General features: G+C 44.6%; 1 protein-coding gene across 1 annotated transcript in view; it reads right to left on the bottom strand.

Annotated features, from left to right (window-relative positions):
• Nucleotides 1–1,560: 1,560 nt before the first annotated feature.
• LOC144738394 (uncharacterized) overlaps nucleotides 1,561–24,163 on the bottom strand; it is a 53,806-nt gene continuing 31,203 nt past the window's right edge. Inside the window, 1 exon segment of the mRNA XM_078621429.1 lies at nucleotides 1,561–6,201. Coding sequence (XP_078477555.1) covers nucleotides 4,126–6,201 — 2,076 coding nt within the window. The 3' untranslated portion in view covers nucleotides 1,561–4,125.

Below are 24,163 nucleotides of genomic sequence, written 5' to 3'. Positions count from 1 at the left end.
TAGAATCGGCTTATTCCGTTTGATCGATACCACAAACGCTCAGCAGATATCGATTCTCGCCACACACTTCATGGTCATTCCCCCCCCCCAAAATACAAATGTTTATTTTTTTATAATTTTTGCATGGTGTACATTTTGCAAAGTACCACATGGAAAATTTCAAGTTTGTTGAATGTCAGGAAGTATGCTAAACATTTTGAACAGACAACACATTCACAAATTTTCCTTTTATATATAGAAGACTAGCTTGACTACCCGGCTTCGCCCGGGACTTGGATTCACCACGCCCGGCCGCCTTTGTCTCCCCAGTGGCGATGTTCACACACCACATCAGTTACTCGTTTGAGGCTGAGTCGACCTAGGGGAAGCCCAGGACCATTAAAAATAATCGTTGTGGCCGTGAGCGGGAATCAAACTCGGGTCGCCGGGTTCGGAGCGCAGCACGCTCACCACACATCATCTCTAACACACAGAAGTGAGATGGCTTTCTAAAGGTAGATCACTGGCCAGAGTTTTTGAGTTGCGAGAGCCACTCCAGAGATATATTTTAGAAAAACAGTCACCACTGGCAGCACATTTCAGTGACACAGAATGGGTCGCAAAACTTGCTCACTTGTGTGACATATTCAGCCTGCTCAACGTACTCAATGTGTCATTTCAGGGGAGATCGACAACTCTGTTCAATTCGGCAGATAAAGTGGCTGCATTCAAAGCCAAACTGGAATTATGGGGGCGACGAGTGAACATTGGAACTTTTGACATGTTTCAAACACTAGCAGAGATTTTGAAAGAGACTGAGCCAGGGCCGTTCTCCCAGCTGGTGCATTAAAACCTATCTCAGCTTTTAAAAGAGTTTGAGCATTACTTCCCAACCACAAAAGACCCCCGAACTGGGAAAGAATGGACCCGCGACCCATTTGTGAATAAGCCAGGTGAATCGACTTTGTCTGTGCTAGAAGAGGATCAACTGCTTGAGATGGCAAATGAAGGTGGCCTTAAAAGTATGTTTGAGACAACTTCAAATCTCGATACGTTCTGGATTAAAGTCAAGGCGGAATATCCTGAGATTGCCACAAAAGCACTGAAAAGCCTGCTTCCATTTTCCAACGTCCTATCTTTGTGAAGCAGGGTTTTCTGCAGTGATAGCAACCTAAACGAGATTATGGAGTAGACTGGACATAAGCAACACACTTCGGGTGTCACCGTCTCCCATCACCCCCAGATGGGACCATCTAGTTACAGGAAAGCAGCTCAGGGCTCCCACTGATTCTGCATTATGGTGAGTTGTATAATTATTTAATATTACAATGTAATAATAATATAAATAAAGTGCACAATAAATACAATGCGCTTGAATCATGAAACCACCCCCCCCCCCCCCCCCCGCTGGTCCGTGAAAAAATTGTCTTCTTACTAATCGTGATGATACAAAGATTCACGCTTTAACTTTTACTGATTATGTTTTAGTGTACTATCAGATCTCATAATTCAGATCTCGCCGAAGGATACAGTTCTTATAATTAGGATCATTATGCATGAACTTCGGAAGGAACCACTCAGAAACTTCTGTGTAACTTTAATTTATGAACAAAAACATAACACTCTAATATGCGAACTCTTATGCTTGGAATTGTCAACACAGTACCCTTGGAGATGTGCTCCTCATTGATCCGTACATTTAACCCTCAATTCTTACGTTGTTAAACTGGGTAACAGAGTAATCGGTTAATTCCTCAGAGTAACGCGAGCATAGGAAAAAATTAACCCGTAAAACAAAGTTTTTCACTATAAATCCTTTATATGCGTGGCATTGGGGCGGCTAGAGTCCTCTCGTCCTATGGCTTGAGATGGCTGCCACCTATGGGTCAGATGATTGTCTGGCAGCATTAAACAATTGGTAAATAAATCTAATATTTTTGTCCTAAAAAGTGTAAAATTTAAGAAAAAATTTTTCACGAACATTAATTGTCACGCACGACGAGTATGTGTGGAAAATGTCAGCTCGATTGGATCACGGGAAGTGGGTTAAAAAACGGCCGAAAGATTTGCACGGTCCTAAGCAAGCAAGCGAACTTAATATAAAGGATTTAAAAAGTCCTTAAAAATAAATGTGACAATATTCATACGAACGGCAATAAAGAAACATGTCCCGATTGCAAAAGTAGACCTCAATGAATTCATTGGTAGATTATGCAATTAACTAAATGTCTTGGAACAATGGTGTGCGGCAGTGTGCCTGCTTCAGCAAATGCTTATCAATTGGCTAAGGCTTCAATAAATTCGCGGTCAAGATTCTGTGATCAAAATAAAGATTCCAACACAAGTCTCCCTGTGAGTGTGTGGATTCGTAACGTAGGTTTCTAAACGTTAAGTTTCGTCAATGAATTCATCGGTACAGTTAAAATTAACAAAAATAACAACTAAAATACTTATCAACGACCGTATCCATGTGACTCAATGGGCAGCAATGTTCTTCATTATCAGCTAATAGTTGACGCACTCTTATCATTCTTCTTCTTATTATTAGTCCCGGTATGTGCGGTATGTGTGTGTTTGGTGGTTTTGTCTCCTTGATCAATTCTTTGCGTCAAGCAGACGCTGGGTGATACGTGGCGAGTATGTGAGTGTGGGGGAGGGTCATACACACAGCTTCCTCGCTCTCTCTCGCTCGGCGGCAGCTGGAGCTGCTGCCCACTGCTGGATGAAGAGTCTGCACGACGCTCGCCGTCGGCGGTGCGCAATGATTCCGTCGTCAGATAGCGCCCGCAGCTCGTCTGCTGGTCGCAGTTCCTCACTCTTGTCTTGGTTCACAGCTGGTGCTGGTCGGTGTGTGTGGGTCGAACCCACGGCGCTCTCCTCTTCCTCACGGGCGGCTGGTCAGGCTCTTTCCCCTGCTGGATGAGCTGAGTCGGCACGACGCTTGTCTTTGAAGGTGGCGCTGCTGCGCTCTCTCTCCGGCTCCGTGCTCTCTGGCGATGCCTGGTTGCGCGTGCAGCTGGTTCTCTGTGATGCTGTCTTGGTCGATGCTTGGGCTTCCACCCTTTCTCCCGGTTGATTGCTCGTCGTTGCTCGTCACTATCTCTCGGGCTGCAGCTGCTCGTGGGAGCTGGCACTCAGCATTGAATAACTTTGAGCGATAATTCTTCTGTCAGCGCTGAGCTCGTACTCGGTAACCCATTGCTACTCGGCAAGCCTCTTCATCCTTGGTTGATTGCAGAGTCCCACCCCAGATCTTGCTGCTTGCAGTAAGTCAACTCTTTGCGATGATTTCGTAGACTCGTGGCTTCTGCTGGTGCAGCTCGTTGACGATGTGCCAGTCACGGGGGCAGGTTCCCCGGAGCCAGCCGATCACAGCTGCTCGTGGGAGCTGGAATCTCACTCTCAAAACTTGTAAATTGTATTCGCACACCTCTTGAACAACTGTGAAAGCTTAGTACAATACAACTTATCGCAATCCTTGACTTTGCAAGCAACTGAAAACATCAGGATAAATGTAGAATAAAACTCTCAGCGATACTGTCGGTCCATGCCGAACTCAGCACCGAGCATCACCTCGCCCCCTCTTCTCTGCGAGACACAACACCCATTGTTGATCTCGAGGCCATGCCCCGGAGTCTGCCCGTCACAGTACTCTCTGTCGCTTGTAGTCTTCTGTAACTTGCAGTAGTCTCGATGTATGGGTCGTGCCTCTGTTTTTACGTGAAATTCTCTCCCCTCGGATCACCGTGTGGTTAGTCATAGGAAACAACATATACATTGTCTTTGAAACTGATTGGTCCACACCAGAGACAGCTTTCTTTCGAGCCTAGTATCAAACGGTGTTAACCTAGAGGACTCCAAAAGGCGTGCTCTTCGAGTGTTTGTGATGAGATATGATACAAAACTCCGAGTTGCTGAGGCGATTAAGCAAGCACCATATAAATGCTAATATTATTATAACATAGTGAATGCTTGGGAGTTTATTGGCTCTCGCTCCTTGTTAGAGATCTACCCAATCCACAGGTCCGCAAATACTGACCGCTCTTACTCTGCAGGTTGAACCTAGGAATGGAGTGTTCAACTTAACGTTCTTTTCAATAAAGGCCTGTGAAAATGTGAATCAATTGGAGCTGCATTGTCTCAAGCTTATACATCTACAGGTTTTACATTTGACTTTGTATTGTCTAAGAAGTCCACCCACACCTCCACTTCCACAAACTGCTGGGAGTTGCCTCGCTCTGCCTCACAGTCAGAATTCTCCTCCTGCTTCACGTTGCCTCCATTGATGTGAAGGTCCGATTTTGGAGTTGAATGTTCATCTTCACATTTGACCTTCACTTCTTCGCTCTTCACCGTCGCCTCTTCAAATTTCACCTTGATACATTTCATAGTGTCCAAGCTGGAATTTAATTCTGGTTCTTTTTTCAGGAGGGATGGGCTCATTGCAGCACTTTGACTTTCACAAGTCGATTTCAGACTACACTCCTTGGGGGTCTTCTGATGCCTGTGTGTTCTCTGGTGTCTATCAAGCTGTGGTGAATTTGCAAACGCCTTCCCGCACACAGTGCACTTGAAGGGTTTCCCTCCTGTGTGTGTTCTCTGGTGTATTTTAAGATTTGATGAACTTGAAAATGCCTTCTCACACACACTGCACTTGAAGGGGTTCTCTCCTGTGTGCGTTCTCTGGTGCATTTTAAGATTTGATGACTGTGAAAATGCCATCTTACACATACTGCACTTGAAGGGTTTCTCTCCTGTATGCGTTCTCTGGTGGCTTTTAAGATTAGATGACTGTGAAAATGCCATCTCACACACACTGCACTTGAAGGGGTTCTCTCCTTTGTGCGTTCTCTGGTGGCTTTTAAGATTAGATGACTGTGAAAATGCCTTCCCACACAGACTGCACTTGAAGGGTTTATATCCTGTCTGTATTCTCTGGTGTATTTTAAGATAAGACGAACTTGAAAATGCCTTCCCACACACACTACACCTGAAGGCTTTCTCTCCCGTGTGTGTTCTCTGGTGGATCTGTAAACCTGATGTCCATGCAAATGCCTTCTCACACACAGTGCACTTGAAGGGTTTCTCTCCTGTGTGTGTTCTCTGGTGGCTATGAAGCTGTGGTGACTGTGCAAATGCCTTCCCACACACAGTGCACTTGAAGGGTTTCTCTACGGTGTGTGTTCTCTGGTGTATTTTAAGAGCAGATGAAAATGAAAATGCCTTCCCACATATACTACACCTGAAGGGTTTCTCTCCTGTGTGTGTTCTCTGGTGTTTTTTAAGAGCAGATGAAAGTGAAAATGCCTTCCCACACACACTACACCTGAAGGGTTTCTCTCCTGTGTGTGTTCTCTGGTGTTTTTTAAAAGCAGATGAATCTGAAAATGCCTTCCCACACACACTACACCTAAAGGGTTTCTCTTCTGTGTGTGTTCTCTGGTGTATTTTAAGATAAAATGAACTTGAAAATGCCTTCCCACACACAGTGCACTTGAAGGGTTTCTCTACGGTGTGTGTTCTCTGATGTATTTTAAGAGAAGATGAAAATGAAAATGCCTTCCCACACACACTACACCTGAAGGGTTTCTCTCCTGTGTGTGTTCTCTGGTGTTTTTTAAAAGCAGATGAATCTGAAAATGCCTTCCCAAACACACTACACCTAAAGGGTTTCTCTCCAGTGTGTGTTCCCTGGTGTATTTTAAGATAAAATGAACTTGAAAATGCCTTCCCACACACACTGCACTTGAAGGGTTTCTCTCCTGTGTGTGTTCTCAGGTGTATTTTAAGATAAAATGAACTTGAACATGCCTTTCCACACACACTACACCTGAAGGGGCTATCTCCTTTGTGCGTTCTCTGGTGGATTGTAAGATTAGATGACTGTGAAAATGCCATCTCACACACAGTGCACTTGAAGGGTTTCTCTCCTGTGTGTGTTCTCTGGTGGATCTGTAAACATGATGACCATGCAAATGCCTTTCCACACACAGTGCACTTGAAGGGTTTCTCTCCTGTGTGTGTTCTCAGGTGTATTTTAAGATAAGATGAACTTAAAAATGCCATCTCACACACACTGCACTTGAAGGCCTTCTCTCCCATTGGAGATCTCTGGTCCTGTGTAAAATTTCCAGTAGAATCCATGCTATTTGCATACTGGTCCCATTGTTGTCTTTGTCTACCGAGCCGCGCTGAGTGCCCCTTTGCTCCATCAGACCAATTCTGCAGAGGAAGCATCAGAAGAAGCATCAGCTGCAGACAGAAAAAAATTGTCCACACCATCTTCATCAGTATCGAGGCACAGAAGAGTGAATATATACACAGTCACACATGACTTACACGTCTATATTTATTCATATATTCAGGATTATCCCCAATTCATCACACCGGCTGTTAAGGCACACAATGAGAGGGCAAAAGGTTATAAATATGCCTGGAAGCACTAGCATCTTCAAAATAAATGTTAACCCAAAACACCAAGCACACAATTTCGGCAGCCTGGCTGCAAAAGTAGTATTTATACAAGCAAAATTCAGCTAACATAGCAAAGGCTGTTGGTAATAATACTATTTGTATTATGCAGAAATGCATAAATAAATGTTCAATCGTGACTTTAGAGGTGTGAAGTCAGGCTCAGATTTTCTTGAATGCTTGGATGAACAGATCTAACTTCAGCAGCATATGTGCTGTTAATTTCCTGTTTCCATTCTTCCAAAAAGTTCCAGAGAGAAACTAAAATAAACGATTGTTTTGATTTAACCTCCATGTTCAATAGTTAATATAATTTACTGCAAATACAAACTTGACATTGTCACACACTGGCATGGTAAAAAGTGGTGGTGTGTCCAGAACCATGCCTGGCCGCCTTCATCGGCTCAGTATTGACGCTTCCTCCCTTCACCATGTAATTCATTTAAGATCAATCAACATAGCAGAGGCCCACAAGCAGTTCAGCTTTCACTTTTCAATCATGTTTGCTGTCGGTGATAATCAAACTAATTGTTGAGTTCATAATGCAGTGAAATAACTGCACCACAGCTCCCCACAAAGATAAACTCTTAAATACACATACATTTCACATGCATCATTAACAAATATAAACAAAAATCCAACATTCATGACGAATTGCAAGTAACCTTATCCCAGTGCTAATGCCATGATAGGTGCAATTTAAGGCAATGTAAGTGTGGATTCCTTGTCAGCAGGTAATGGGAATGATCCAGGTGTCAAGGGATGACTGACAGATGAACCAGCTGTGCTCCCCACTGTCTTGCTGGGTTTTATGAACCCAGCGTTCCACCTATTCATGTGGGCGTCGCTCTTCCGACCTCATCGTTGTTGCAGAGAAAATATATATTAACTACCCTGCAGCATACCTCACGGACCTCCTCCACAGAGGCCAATCTTGACACTGCCGGCACCAGTCATCGGCAGTCCGATCGCCTGCCAAAGAGACTCAAGATTATCTATATATATAAAATCGCAAATCTGTCTGTCTGTCCGTCTGTCTGTCTGTGTGTGTGTCTGTCTGTCTGTCTGTGTGTCGCCGGACCATACGCAGTTTCATTGGACGAAATGTGAGGGATTTGCGAGACACGATTGGTCCGTTTGGTTTTCCTAGCGCTGCGATTGGCCCGTTGGCCGACCGGCGCGGCCCACGGCGGTTGCCCCTGGCAACGGCCAGCGACGCCTTCGCTGCGGGGTGGACGCCATTTTGAATTCCCGTTAAAAATATGCGCACGCATTAACACGCGACTCTGAGGTAAATTCATCAAAGTTTCACGTCCTCTTCACTCCCCCCCCACCCCAATGTGTGCAATTACTATTATAGGGTCGGTAGATAATGATATTATAGCGATTAGACAGTATTATTGTAGCGCGGGGGGGGGGGGGTAATGGCCCCAGTACCCAGCCTCAGCTGGGTAGGCAATCTAGGCGAGGCCGGAGGCTCTGCACGGTACTAGGCCTCGACACCCCACCCGTGTCAAGCGACGACTTTGTGGTATAAACTCGATATACCCGGCGTTGCCCGGGGGGAAAATACATTTAAAATCTTCTGAAAACTTTAAAACATTACATACCAATGAAAATACAACTGTGTAATTACTTTTAAACCCGACGCGCCAAGAATCGATTCTCTGAATCGCGCAAAGGAATCGAAGGTTGTAGATTCCTTTAGATTCGGACGATTCCCGTTTACTATAAGTTGGTTAAAGTCGATATAAACTGCTACGAACGGGAAATATCCCGCGTTGACCGGGGCAAAAATGTAATTAAAAACTCCTGAAAACATTAAAACATAACATACCAATGAAAATGAAACTCTATCATTTAAAATGTAAACCCCCAACATGCCAGGAATCGATTCTTTGAATCGCACAAAGGACTAATCGAAGGTTGTAAATTACTTTAGGATCGCGCTTCCTGTTTAATATAAGTTGGTTATAGAGTTGATATAAACTGCTACGAATGGGAAATATCCGGCGTTGACTGGGGCAAAAATATAATGGTGAGGGCGGTTGTGAGTGGCGATTGTGAGTGGTGATTAGTGAGTGGTGAGGGGAGGTTGAGTGGTGAGGGTGAGTGGTGAGGGTGAGTGTTGAGGGTGAGTGGTGAGTGGTGATTGGTGAGGGTGTGATTGGTGAGGATGAGTGGTGAGGGAGAGTGGTGAGGGAGAGTGGTGAGGGTGAATGGTGAGGGTGAGTGGTGAGGGTGAGTGTTGAGGGTGAGTGGTGAGGATGAGTGGTGAGGGAGAGTGGTGAGGGAGAGTGGTGAGGGTGAATGGTGAGGGTGAGTGGTGAGGGTGAGTGTTGAGGGTGAGTGGTGATTGGTGAGGGTGTGATTGGTGAGGATGAGTGGTGAGGGAGAGTGGTGAGGGAGAGTGGTGAGGGTGAATGGTGAGGGTGAGTGGTGAGGGTGAGTGTTGAGGGTGAGTGGTGAGTGGTGATTGGTGAGGGTGTGATTGGTGAGGATGAGTGGTGAGGGAGAGTGGTGAGGGTGAATGGTGAGGGTGAGTGGTGAGGGTGAGTGTTGAGGGTGAGTGGTGAGGGAGAGTGGTGAGGGTGAATGGTGAGGGTGAGTGGTGAGTGGTGAGGGTGAGTGTTGAGAGTGAGTGGTGAGTGGTGATTGGTGAGTGTTGTATACTAAACCCTTCTTCCAAACTTGATATTTTTATATATTATCTTGTTACTTGATATATAATGAATGAAAACACCCCAAAGCGCAGCAAACTGCAAAACACCAGGTGTTGTTAAGTAATGAACTGGAGGAGGGCTAGGATGACAGAATTTGCAACCTTGCCTCAAGGAAAGATAAATCCAGGGTGAGTGGTCAAACGAAGTGGGTCAGCTCAAGGTTGTGTACACAGGGGAGGGAGCTGATTTAAACAACCTGCGCGTCTGAACGTGAGGGGGCCTTTGACCTGAAATTAAGAATAACACTCCCAGAGCAGAAGGTTGGATGGCCACAGTGAGACGAATAAGAGCGTTGTATATCTCAAGGATGCAGACTCAGCTGAATAACAAGGCTGCGGGGGTCACCAGAAGTTCGCGTTCGCCTAGTTAAGACGAAAAGCTCAATTATTCTGTATTGCTATTAAAGTAACGTTAAAGTCAGAATTTAACAACAGGATAGGCTAAAGTTATTGATATTCACACCCACTCCAATTAAACCAGGCCACAAGTTACGCCTACTGAACCATCACCATCATTAAGTCAATATGAAATGTTATTTCCATACTTTAATATACAACTCGACCCAAAGCATATGACAATCAAAACCTTCCTAAGTCAAAATTGAATCGCACCCAGACAGGAGCGAATAGTCGATATAAGGTTGAAGAGGGAAGGAAATTAAGAGCACGGCGAACTGCAAACGTAAGCAAAAAAGCCGGGAACACACCAACCCAGCGACCCACCAGCCCAGCAACAGCGAGTCGGGCTTCGACAGGCCATAAAAGTAGAAATAATAACTCCCGGGGTCAGGGGACATCAGAAGAAGCAAGCAGACAAAAACCAGAACTGACTCCAAGGTTCAACCGCCCTCACCTACAAGGAGTGACGGAAATTAATGAGGCCTTGAGTTAACGGCGTCAGCTGGACAGCAACAACAACGGCGAGCAGAGACAGAGTGAGGCAAAGACTGCGAGGCTATGAAATGCAACTTCATGTCAGTAAAGCCCTGACCAACAAGTTAAGTTAAAGACATCACAATACATAATATCGTACATAACATCAATGTTAACGCTATTCACCGTCAACTATATTCCGCTTATATAACCATGCAGACACCAAGGAATACGAATTCCTAGGATCAAGAAACTTACCCCTTAACCTAAGATATCGGAAATAAATTAATAATAATAAGCCTATGCATGAAAGGACAAAAGTAAAACTTATGAAAAGCCAGGATAGCGGGATAAATCACCACCAGGTCGAAATAAAATACATAATAAAAGAGCGATGTTAAACCCAGGGTCGGAGAGAAAGGGAGATCCCGGCCGTCTTTGTATCCCCGCAGCGCGGGATGGGAGTGTGTATGTGCTCGGGGAGGCACCTCCACTTGGGTCAAGCACCACGATGGGAAACGACACACCTTAGGTTACATACAGAATCATAACTGGGAAATGGTAAGGGACAAATGTTAATTTAAAACTTTTTAACCATGTCTGTGTGCGTCTGTGAGGGTCGGAGGGAGTGTGCCCCTCCCTCCAGGTCGTGCAACACGGACAGAGGCGCCTGTGAGACGATTTGTAACGTCTGTGTTTTGGTTCATGAAGAAGGCCAGACAAGAGATAATATTGCACCCAGACAGAGAGACGATTTCGAGGCAATTTGTAACATCTGATTGTTTGCTCATGGTTTTATGGAGGGAGTATGACAACGGAATATACCGTGGGTGATGCACACAAGGACACGGACGTACGGACACACACATGGACACACCTACCTACGGACAGATCCTGACACAGCAAAAATCGAAAGAAACCCCGCCTTGTGGGCAGGACCCAAAGGGATTTTTCGGCATAAAAGAAAGGACCCTGAGCATTGGAAACCAGTTCGACCAGGAGGGTCAACTCATCAGCCGAGTTCGACCAGTGGGTCGGCTCAGGAGTTCGACCAACAGGGTCGGCTCAGGAGTTCGACCAGCGGGTCGACTCAGGAGCGAGCTGCGACCAACGGGTCGGCTCGACTCTTCAGCTCGTCTGGGACTCAGCCGAGTTCAGCCGGCTCTCGGGGCTCGACTCAAGCGGCTCCCCATCTCCTCTGCAGGCGGGCAAGACCCGCTTGACAGCTCAACTCGGCCTGCGTGGGCCAACCTCTGCCGAGTCGGAGGTCTCTCTGCAGCTGACGGTCGCGGTTTGACGACGTGGCGACGACGCTGCGAGCGAGCTGTGGGCGCCACCTACCGACCGGGTTCCGAACTACGACAGCGTATCAACAGGCATCCAACCAATTCACCACGGTGACAGAGGAGCGACTAATACGTATGACGCGCACCGCCCCCTCACCACACGACCACCAGGCGTCTGTTTGACATAAAGAACCGACTCCAAACATTGACTATTCAAGACCACTCTTACCACTCAAACACACTCGAACCCATAAGCCATCCGTGGCTGTGAAGAAAACATTCGAGACCGAGTGATGGCCATCCGTCGTTTATAAGAGTATTCGTAATTGTATCTTTAATATTTAGTGGGCTGTACTCTTAATCGCATAAATTCCCAACAGATCCATCAATACGAATTGATTCTTGGCACCTCCTTCCGCCGAGCCACGCTCACGTGGGGAGTGGTGGCCGTGATCCAGATCCTTATCAGGTGATCTGGTCCCCAATTAGTAAACTTGATAAGATAACGATCTTCGGAAAAGGAGCACCGTCGCAGGCCCTTACTCCGAGCCATTCTGTTGTCAGATAACCTGCCGATGTATCTGTTGAGATTGGTGCCTTTAAGAATAATAACTGTTTTGATTGTGTTTTTTTATCGCCGTATAATCTTTCAAGTATCTTTCAGTCATAATCGCCGCACGTACTCGCATCCTCTACAGAATATTCAACTGTCCCGTGACCCAAGGTGCTAACAACGTGATAAGGGTTGCGTATGATCAATAAGGAGGGCGGTACTGCGTGAACAATATTGAGTATAATCATTCATTAAAGTTAAGGTTTTTCTTAGCATAGTATTTGCATGTTTTAACGACTCTCTCTCTCACTAACAACCATCGCGTTATGCGGGATCCATGTGCCGTTGTCAAGTGAAATCAGACAATCATTGATGATACTGTAGTGATGCCGTGTTGACGTTCCGGGATTGAGAGTTCGCATACTATATCATAGTTGAGGTTGAATTAGTAATAAATTGATTAATACAGAAGTGGTTGTGTGATTCTTTCCTGAAGTCTATGCATAAGATCTGCTTCTGCGTTGAGATCTGAACTTGGTGACCTTAATAAACACACATACATACTCAGTAAATGTTAAAGCGATTACGGGGTGAACCGGGGACCTAAAGATAAGCGAGAATGAGACGAACCTAGACAACGATGCCGAGTTAATCTAAGTTAATCTTGCATACTTACACCACACCTGCATAACTGCATACGATTAATTGCCTTATTCCGATCGATAACCCACCCTCGTCACCGAGGCGGGGTCTGGTTATCATAACGACTTGCATTATCATAATTACACCCACTCGCATAATTACTACGATTACCTCTCGAATTGGCATAACTAAATGTGCATAATTACATAAATTAACATATATCCGGATAATTACACATTTGGCCAAATTTCATTTGATTATTATTATTTTCACTGAATATTCATAACCCACATATACAACATAATAATTTCACCCACGCACGCATACAACACATCAAAATTTTGATACCCAACATATACAACATAATGGGGGCGTCGCCCGGGATTTCTCGCAGACAGTTTATGCATGAATTCAGGAACGAATCACTGTTGTGTTAATCAAAGTGTTGTGAACTAACGTTGCCTCGTGATTATAAACGGGGATATACACGCGCTCTGAAGGGAAATACCAGAGTAGCAGAGTATAACAAAGACAGCTGGGCTGAGATTATTTGCTCGAGTTGAACTGACGCATCCTGTGATACAATTGTTTATAAGTGCTCTGAAGGGGAATTCAAAGTAACTCCTGCCACTTGAGATGATAGGATTAAGAATAATTTTTGAATGGGTGACGGGGTACGGGGAACTCGTATTAAAACGTACCGACTAATCTGTTACAAAGCAGTACAGTCAGAGAGACATATGGGAAGGGAGCTGTATCGATAACACGAACACACCTCGGGGGAAACTAATTGACTGGATAAAATGTAACAAAGGCGAACACGATGCAAAAACTACAGGAAAGGCAGGACAGGACTCATTCCTTTTCACACAGGCATACAGACAGGGATGGTGGAATAAAGGAAAATTCGGAAAGGAAACAGGAGAGAAATCGTCTCTAATAAACGAGGAAAAATGTCCTCACACCATCGTAAGGGAGGAGAAATCAGGGCTCGCGACACCAGCGGAACTCACAGACGTGGATCCACAGAATAAATGTGGAAGTAACATTAAATCACACTCATTCGAGAGAAGGGATGGAGAGATACATATGCAAACAAAAACATGTGAGATTGACAACTTCACAGATAGAGGGAAGCAAAATGTTAAAGTAAAGTCGACAGGACGTGCTCCGCTAAGGGCAGAGGCAAAAACTGAAGGGAAATGGCAACACGAGCGACACGGCATTGGGCGCGCACACAGAAAATGCACACCGCTTAATCACGCCCCACACAGAACAGATAAAAGTGACAGATTGCCTGATGATAACTTGTTTGATGATGACGCTGACGGCGATCAACTTTCGGAATACTTATTCAACAGTAAAACCCTTAAATTGATGGACAAGGCTCTAGTCAGAATTCCCGATTTTGACCCCCACAATAAGACTATGGATATCCACACACATATCGCGACAGTGGAAGAGGAGGCAATGATTAGAGGGTTGATGAGACGGGATGAAAAAGCGAGTTTGTTGAAACGAAGCTTAAATAAAGATTCTATCCCATGGGTAAAGTCACTACCACACAAGGTTAGAAATGATTTTAAACAACTGAGCCTGGCAGTGATTCGGAAGTTTGGAGAATATTCGACACTCACTGAGGGGTTTTATGCTGTAAAATCGATGACCCAGGGCATGGACCAAGATCCACGTGACTACCTCGTACAATTTAAAAGAGCGTATTACGCAGGCGATGTGAATCAATACCACGAAGGAGATAAAATGTTCAAAATTATGTTTTTTGAATCCTTGAGCCCAGAGATTACCGAAAGGGTGAGAATGGTTGTGAATCCAGAAACCGCATCCTTACGCCGCATAGAGAGCAAGGCGTACATGGCATGGTTATACAGAGCTAAGAATCATAATTCGGATCCAGAACACAGGGAGAGGGATAAAGAACCCAGCCTCTCAGAGAGGAATACAAATCACCGAGCAGTCCCACAATGCAGGACGGAGCAAACACGCAAGCACACATGGCAAAATAACCCAGAGAGAGGTTGGCACGAGAATGAGAGCGGCATAAAGCCGGACATTCAGAGGAATCGCAGGAGGGGGAGGTTCGGAACAGAACCATACCAACACCCCATGCCACGACACACGAGGCCAAAGTTGCACACTAAGATGGCGAGATAACCATCCAGCGGGAAGGTACACAGACTGCGGAGGTATGGATGCGAACATGCAGGAGAATCGTAGGAGGGAGAGGTTCAGAGCAGAACCATATCAACACCCCATCCCACGACACACGCCAGGTTCAAATTACGCAGAGAGATGGCAAGATAACCACCTAGCGGGAAGGTGTTACACAGACCGCGGAGGTATGGATGCGAACATTCAGAGGAATCGCAGGATGGGAGGTCAAACACAATCGATCCAATTCCGACCAATTCCTCCACCGGCTATACCAGGAGGGAATAGAGGAATAACACAGAATGCGGTCCAAAGACATGATAAACAACCCACAGTGAGCGCGAGCGAGCGGCCAACACGCGCCCCACCCGCCGAGGTATTAAACCCGAAGCTCAATGAGGAATACAGGCAGGCTGCAAGTGACAGGGCGGGCAGAAACGTGGACAGTACTCCCGTAAATGACGCGCGGATCGAATACAAGGACAGGGTTGCATTGAAGCGTGATCGGACAGTACAAAAACAGACAGCAGGGACACGCCCTGAGGAGCGCAGGCATGAGCCTTTGAATGGAAAATATTCAAGGGAAACCAAAATTTATGTGGATCGGAGTGCTAAAATGGAGACGAATGTCCATGACGTATTGGGAATGGTGTTGAAATCCAACACACTCGTAAAAACAAAGAGGGCAACATTACGAGGGACAGAATTAAATCGACACACTGACTCGGCAAATGTGCATGTAATCGCAGAGAGAGCGAATGCCAGTGATGACGGAGTACAGAAGTTGGTTGTGTGCGCGAATTTTGATTATGTGCAGCACAATTTTACACCACACACTCCCACGACGCGAGAGAGTGAGAGGGGAAATTACAAAAACGAACCGGAAAACCGTGATCGAATGATCAAAGTGATAAGTGGTAAACCAGACACTCAAAACTTGGTAAAAAGATTGCAAGGATGTAACAGGAGGGAATTAACGCAAAAATGCGTTCGAAACCGCTACCTAGCGTTTCCCAGGATTTAGCAAAAACAAAAAAATGTAATATCCGTCGGAGTTATGAGGGATGAGAACCATGTAACTGGTGATATCGATGTTAAAGTTGTGTTTTATTTCTTTTGCTTATTTCAAATGTAACCTTGTTAAGATTGTGAATGCGTTATGGATTAGTAACAATTCAAAAAAAAATTATAATAATTTTAATTTATATATATACCTTTTTTTAATTAATTAATGAAAACAACTCACTTCTCCTCACAAGAACACCAGGAATCCATGAAACATGGAGGGTGGTTAAAATGTTGAGAGTTCGGTCACAAAGAGGTCATGGACATCCGAATGGACAAAAGATGTATGGACTAGCCTCCCAAGACATCTGGAGATATACAGATAAGGGCAGAATAAATAACGGTTGAAACTTCGCGTTTTCTTAACGTTTTCCTTACCGAAAAGTAGAAACTTAACAAAAGATAATTAACCAACAAACAATAATTTTATTATTAGTAATTCCTTATATTCACCGCATACATATTATTTAGAAGTATATGTTTCCTATCTACACGACCTTCCGAAAAACTACGAATTCCAGGAAGCTTAAGTGCATAGTACGCTTAACCTTAGGACATAAAAATTAACTCAGAATAAACACCAATCTCTGGGGAACTAAACTAATGGGCATATCACACTACAATAATGTGTAACATGTTTTCCAGGAAATGGCAGCCCTCCTGCTCACGCTCCTGCTAACGTACCTTGCCAAGCTAGAAGGGAGCCAAGGCCTGATGATGCCACCCAAGAATAACCGTAGAAACTATCTTTTTAACGATATCTCCTATAACACGTAGTCAATAGAATAATTTCTCCCTCCCTTATCGTTTTACCTTCCTTTAGAATATTTTTTTTTCCCTTCTCTTGTCACATATAACCATGTTAAGTTGTGACACGTACGCGTGCGTTGTAAGGAAATAGCAGCAAAACTTGAGGACAATCGATGGTTCATGATGGAAGAAGGGTATATATTTTTTTTTTTAAAATAACCCGTGGCCATTTGACCACTGGTCATTTTTAAAAGGGCGGAATGTTGTATACTAAACCCTTCTTCCAAACTTGATATTTTTATATATTATCTTGTTACTTGATATATAATGAATGAAAACACCCCAAAGCGCAGCAAACTGCAAAACACCAGGTGTTGTTAAGTAATGAACTGGAGGAGGGCTAGGATGACAGAATTTGCAACCTTGCCTCAAGGAAAGATAAATCCAGGGTGAGTGGTCAAACGAAGTGGGTCAGCTCAAGGTTGTGTACACAGGGGAGGGAGCTGATTTAAACAACCTGCGCGTCTGAACGTGAGGGGGCCTTTGACCTGAAATTAAGAATAACACTCCCAGAGCAGAAGGTTGGATGGCCACAGTGAGACGAATAAGAGCGTTGTATATCTCAAGGATGCAGACTCAGCTGAATAACAAGGCTGCTGGGGTCACCAGAAGTTCGCGTTCGCCTAGTTAAGACGAAAAGCTCAATTATTCTGTATTGCTATTAAAGTAACGTTAAAGTCAGAATTTAACAACAGGATAGGCTAAAGTTACTGATATTCACACCCACTCCAATTAAACCAGGCCACAAGTTACGCCTACTGAACCATCACCATCATTAAGTCAATATGAAATGTTATTTCCATACTTTAATATACAACTCGACCCAAAGCATATGACAATCAGAACCTTCCTAAGTCAAAATTGGTATCGCACCCAGACAGGAGCGAATAGTCGATATAAGGTTGAAGAGGGAAGGAAATTAGGAGCACGGCGAACTGCAAACGTAAGCAAAAAAGCCGGGAACACACCAACCCAGCGACCCACCAGCCCAGCAACAGCGAGTCGGGCTTCGACAGGCCATAAAAGTAGAAATAATAACTCCCGGGGTCAGGGGACATCAGAAGAAGCAAGCAGACAAAAACCAGAACTGACTCCAAGGTTCAACCGCCCTCGCCTACAAGGAGTGACGGAAATTAATGAGGCCTTGAGTTAACGGCGTCAGCTGGACAGCAACAACAACGGCGAGCAGAGACACAGTGAGGCAAAGACTGCGAGGCTATGAAATGCAACTTCATGTCAGTAAAGCCCTGACCAACAAGTTAAGTTAAAGACATCACAATACATAATATCGTACATAACATCAATGTTAACGCTATTCACCGTCAACTATATTCCGCTTATATAACCATGCAGACACCAAGGAATACGAATTCCTAGGATCAAGAAACTTACCCCTTAACCTAAGATATCGGAAATAAATTAATAATAATAAGCCTATGCATGAAAGGACAAAAGTAAAACTTATGAAAAGCCAGGATAGCGGGATAAATCACCACCAGGTCGAAATAAAATACATAATAAAAGAGCGATGTTAAACCCAGGGTCGGAGAGAAAGGGAGATCCCGGCCGTCTTTGTATCCCCGCAGCGCGGGATGGGAGTGTGTATGTGCTCGGGGAGGCACCTCCACTTGGGTCAAGCACCACGATGGGAAACGACACACCTTAGGTTACATACAGAATCATAACTGGGAAATGGTAAGGGACAAATGTTAATTTAAAACTTTTTAACCATGTCTGTGTGCGTCTGTGAGGGTCGGAGGGAGTGTGCCCCTCCCTCCAGGTCGTGCAACACGGACAGAGGCGCCTGTGAGACGATTTGTAACGTCTGTGTTTTGGTTCATGAAGAAGGCCAGACAAGAGATAATATTGCACCCAGACAGAGAGACGATTTCGAGGCAATTTGTAACATCTGATTGTTTGCTCATGGTTTTATGGAGGGAGTATGACAACGGAATATACCGTGGGTGATGCACACAAGGACACGGACGTACGGACACACACATGGACACACCTACCTACGGACAGATCCTGACACAGCAAAAATCGAAAGAAACCCCGCCTTGTGGGCAGGACCCAAAGGGATTTTTCGGCATAAAAGAAAGGACCCTGAGCATTGGAAACCAGTTCGACCAGGAGGGTCAACTCATCAGCCGAGTTCGACCAGTGGGTCGGCTCAGGAGTTCGACCAACAGGGTCGGCTCAGGAGTTCGACCAGCGGGTCGACTCAGGAGCGAGCTGCGACCAACGGGTCGGCTCGACTCTTCAGCTCGTCTGGGACTCAGCCGAGTTCAGCCGGCTCTCGGGGCTCGACTCAAGCGGCTCCCCATCTCCTCTGCAGGCGGGCAAGACCCGCTTGACAGCTCAACTCGGCCTGCGTGGGCCAACCTCTGCCGAGTCGGAGGTCTCTCTGCAGCTGACGGTCGCGGTTTGGCGACGTGGCGACGACGCTGCGAGCGAGCTGTGGGCGCCACCTACCGACCGGGTTCCGAACTACGACAGCGTATCAACAGGCATCCAACCAATTCACCACGGTGACAGAGGAGCGACTAATACGTATGACGCGCACCGCCCCCTCACCACACGACCACCAGGCGTCTGTTTGACATAAAGAACCGACTCCGAACATTGACTATTCAAGACCACTCTTACCACTCAAACACACTCGAACCCATAAGCCATCCGTGGCTGTGAAGAAAACACTCGAGACCGAGTGATGGCCATCCGTCGTTTATAAGAGTATTCGTAATTTTATCTTTAATATTTAGTGGGCTGTACTCTTAATCGCATAAATTCCCAACAGATCCATCAATACGAATTGATTCTTGGCACCTCCTTCCGCCGAGCCACGCTCACGTGGGGAGTGGTGGCCGTGATCCAGATCCTTATCAGGTGATCTGGTCCCCAATTAGTAAACTTGATAAGATAACGATCTTCGGAAAAGGAGCACCGTCGCAGGCCCTTACTCCGAGCCATTCTGTTGTCAGATAACCTGCCGATGTATCTGTTGAGATTGGTGCCTTTAAGAATAATAACTGTTTTGATTGTGTTTTTTTATCGCCGTATAATCTTTCAAGTATCTTTCAGTCATAATCGCCGCACGTACTCGCATCCTCTACAGAATATTCAACTGTCCCGTGACCCAAGGTGCTAACAACGTGATAAGGGTTGCGTATGATCAATAAGGAGGGCGGTACTGCGTGAACAATATTGAGTATAATCATTCATTAAAGTTAAGGTTTTTCTTAGCATAGTATTTGCATGTTTTAACGACTCTCTCTCTCACTAACAACCATCGCGTTATGCGGGATCCATGTGCCGTTGTCAAGTGAAATCAGACAATCATTGATGATACTGTATTGATGCCGTGTTGACGTTCCGGGATTGAGAGTTCGCATACTATATCATAGTTGAGGTTGAATTAGTAATAAATTGATTAATACAGAAGTGGTTGTGTGATTCTTTCCTGAAGTCTATGCATAAGATCTGCTTCTGCGTTGAGATCTGAACTTGGTGACCTTAATAAACACACATACATACTCAGTAAATGTTAAAGCGATAACGGGGTGAACCGGGGACCTAAAGATAAGCGAGAATGAGACGAACCTAGACAACGATGCCGAGTTAATCTAAGTTAATCTTGCATACTTACACCACACCTGCATAACTGCATACGATTAATTGCCTTATTCCGATCGATAACCCACCCTCGTCACCGAGGCGGGGTCTGGTTATCATAACGACTTGCATTATCATAATTACACCCACTCGCATAATTACTACGATTACCTCTCGAATTGGCATAACTAAATGTGCATAATTACATAAATTAACATATTTCCGGATAATTACACATTTGGCCAAATTTCATTCGATTATTATTATTTTCACTGAATATTCATAACCCACATATACAACATAATAATTTCACCCACGCACGCATACAACACATCAAAATTTTGATACCCAACATATACAACATGAGGGTGTGATTGGTGAGGGAGAGTGGTGAGGGAGAGTGGTGAGGGTGAATGGTGAGGGTGAGCGGTGAGTGGTGAGGGTGAGTGTTGAGGGTGAGTGGTGATTGGTGAGGGTGTGATTGGTGAGGATGAGTGGTGAGGGAGAGTGGTGCGGGAGAGTGGTGAGGGTGTGATTGGTGAGGATGAGTGGTGAGGGAGAGTGGTGAGGGTGAATGGTGAGGGTGAATGGTGAGGGTGAGTGGTGTGAGTGTTGAGGGTGAGTGGTGATTGGTGAGGGTGTGATTGGTGAGGATGAGTGGTGAGGGAGAGTGGTGAGGGAGAGTGGTGAGGGTGAGTGGTGAGTGGTGAGGGTGTGTATATATGTAAGTTATTAAGAAATATATTTTTCACTCGGGCAACGCCGGGTACTTCTGCTAGTATTCTATATTGATATCTTAAACAATAAAGTCTGGTTGCATGAATCATAGGCAGGCCAGCCTTCATTGTATAAGCTAGCAGAGATGGTAATTTAAATAAGTTGATATTCTGAATCCACACAGTAATATCTGTGGCCAAGAAGAATCACAGCTTTATTCGTTAGTTTCTAAAAAAATAACCCGTAAAAACAATGTTTTTCACTATAAATCATTTATATGCGTGGCATCGGTTTTATTTTATTATTCATTTCTGTTTTTCTTGAGTAAGAGTTTCATTTTTATCACATTGGTATTTTAAACAAAAAACCCAAAATTAAGATTGAACCACTTCTACGGGCAAGTTCTAAGTTTACCTTTTTCTCTCTCTCTCTGGGTTTTTTGTTCTCTCTCTCTGCCTGTATATTTAGTGCACTTTTTTCTGTCTACACTCGTTTTTTGTCGTTCTTATGTTCTGCTCTGTCTGTGTGTCTCCGTTCCTCTTGTTTTTTTATGTTTTGTCTTTCTTTCACACTTAAATTCTAACTTAGCAATCTTTGAAATACGCAATCGACCAGGCTATGCGTTAATTGTGTGTTGACCGACTCTCTGTGTCGTATTACATAACATTTCGATATTTTGCTAGGTTATTTAATTTAGTGTGTTCTTTCTCCCTCTCTCCTAATGTTCAAGCCTGCGTACTTTACTACGCGTTTCTTCGTACTCATTGACATGTACATTTTTTCTCTAACCCCTCCCTCTCTCTGCCTCCGCCCCCCTCTGTCTATTTAAGGCCACCCCACAGAGACGATCCCCCCTCTCTGTACCTGTGTTGCTCTCTCTATGTATCTTGGTGATATCTTTCTGCTTATATGTCTGTCTATAGTTTTCTGGTTATATTTTTACGTTGCTATTTCATTATACCTGATGATGATTGCTTGTGTTGCAATCGAAATGTCGTATGCTATTATTTAATTTATTATTTTATCTTTATACGTGACTTTACCGAAAGAACCAAATACGTAGTCATTTATTGATTTAAAGCTTTCGTGACTGCAGGAATTAATACTCTTTGGGTCCTTCGGTCAAGTCACGTACATAGAAAATAATAGATCACGATGTTTCGATCGCAATACAAGCAATCGTCGTCAGGTGAGAGAGAAAGCTGCTGAGACAAGGTCTTATATAGGCCTGAGATGGGTGCATCAAGGTAGGTGGATGGAGCTAGAGATGGTCCAACCAATTGAAATAAACACGAAGAAACCGTATACAAAAATATCTCAAGACAAAAAATAGTACAAATCTGTAAATAATAAAAGGGGTAAAACCTCTTCTTATATTTTGCTACTGGGAAAGGAGGTCCCATGATGTAGCTGCTCACCCCGAGCCGTCATTGTTCTGATGGTGGCGTTGTCTTTGTGCTGTGTACGCCTTTTGGCGCTGTCCTCTGGTCGAACACCGTTTGAGACTAGGCTTGAAAGAAAGCCGTCTCTGATGTGGACCAATCAGTTTCATAGACAATGCACAGATTATCACAGCATGTGTTTTGTTTGCATATTGATCGCGAGTATATTGTGGTTAATGCAGACACGATTCCTTGCAAGAGGTTTCAGTTCGGCGTTTTAACATCTTAACACCTAAATTTAGATTTGAAGCTTTCCTGACTGCAGGGATTCATATTCTTGGTTCTTTTGGTAAAGTCATCAAGTAGAAGCGAAATAATAAAATAAAAATTAAATTAAAATTTCTTACGACGTTTCGATTGCAATACGAGCAATCATCGTCAGGCGTTAAAAACACAGCAAGACATTTTTCCAAAAGTGTACAACGAATTATTGCTGTTTTTCACACCTAAAGTCACGAAAAAGAAAACAATAAAATAAAATTTCTCACGTATCGACTGCAACACGAGCAATCATCGTCACCTGTGAAATCCACAGCAAGAAATTGTATTACTTTATTATTTCCCTTCTACGTGACTTTACCGAAAGAACCAATAATATCTTAACACCTGTTTTGTTGCCAGAAAAGGGGGGAAAACCCTCTTCTTATATGTTGCTACTGGCAAAGGAGGTCCCATGAACTAGTGAGCCAGATGAAGACGAATTAAACTTAAGCAGAGGATTAAAGCAAATGCAATCAGGCGAGGGCAGGAGGCAAGGCCCCGCGTTGTAATGTTCCAACCTGGACATTGATTCCATACTCGCTGCTACTCAATTGATATCCCTACGAGAGAGAGACGGAGAGAGGCTCTACCTGGGTAAACAACAACAACCACCAGGACAATAACAACAACCACGATGTTAACTTCTCACCTTGGATCCGTGAGAGCGAGCGCGGTGTAGCAGCTCGTGACGTCACTCGGCAGCAGGTGACATGACGTCACTTGCGGTGTTCAACACAATCCCCTCCCCCAACGAGCGGAGGTGTAATAGAATAAATTATGTTAATGAGACGGGCTCATGTCTAGACATAATTTCAACCGTGATGATGGGTACAAACTTAGTAATCATTGGAAAGATGTTATCAACCACGCAAAAAGACTTAATTACAATTTTTTGGACCATCTTATCTGACAGGCACTATTTTACTTTACTTTACCGAGTGTTAACATCCCCAGTTGTTTTTTAGCAGTGCTCTCTTCATTGTTCAGCCAACATTGGTATAAACATGGGCATTTTCGTTCTTTTGTCTATCATGTGTATTAGAGCTTCCCTCCCCCTCTCTGTCCATTGTGTTGGCGTGTGCGGCAGTTGGCCGCTTGCGCATAATCGCTCCATTGTGTTGGCGTGTGCAGTAATTAGCCGCTTGCGCACAATCGCTTGCACGCCGTCGCCCACCCTTTTGGCCTCGCACCCCCTCCCTCCCGATACGTTCCATTCATTGGCTACCATAGTCTGATGAGCTCCCCCCTCCCTCTCCTCCCCCCCTCAACTCGCTTTTAAGGGATTACATCTTGAATCATTGCCTCACTTGATGCAGCTAATCTGGCTGTGACGGTCCCACCTGATGACGGAGACTTGTGTTGCCTCCGAAACGTCGTGAATTTTGATTTTATTTTATTTTCATTCATTTTGATGTTTTACCTACGTGACTTTACCGAAAAAAACCTAAGAAGATGATGGGGCGTGGATGCTGAACCCGTCCCAATGAACTAGCGACGGTATTTATGAATAAATTATGTTAATCAACTGCCAGTTGATAGTTCAGTTTCATTTATGAGG

Source organism: Lampetra planeri, chromosome 82 (assembly GCF_965212315.1).
Source record: "Lampetra planeri chromosome 82, kcLamPlan1.2.h2, whole genome shotgun sequence".
NCBI classification, from domain to species: Eukaryota; Metazoa; Chordata; class Hyperoartia; order Petromyzontiformes; family Petromyzontidae; genus Lampetra; species Lampetra planeri.
The sequence above is the reverse complement of the archived record's forward strand: the minus strand, read 5'-3'. Positions and strand labels throughout refer to the sequence as shown.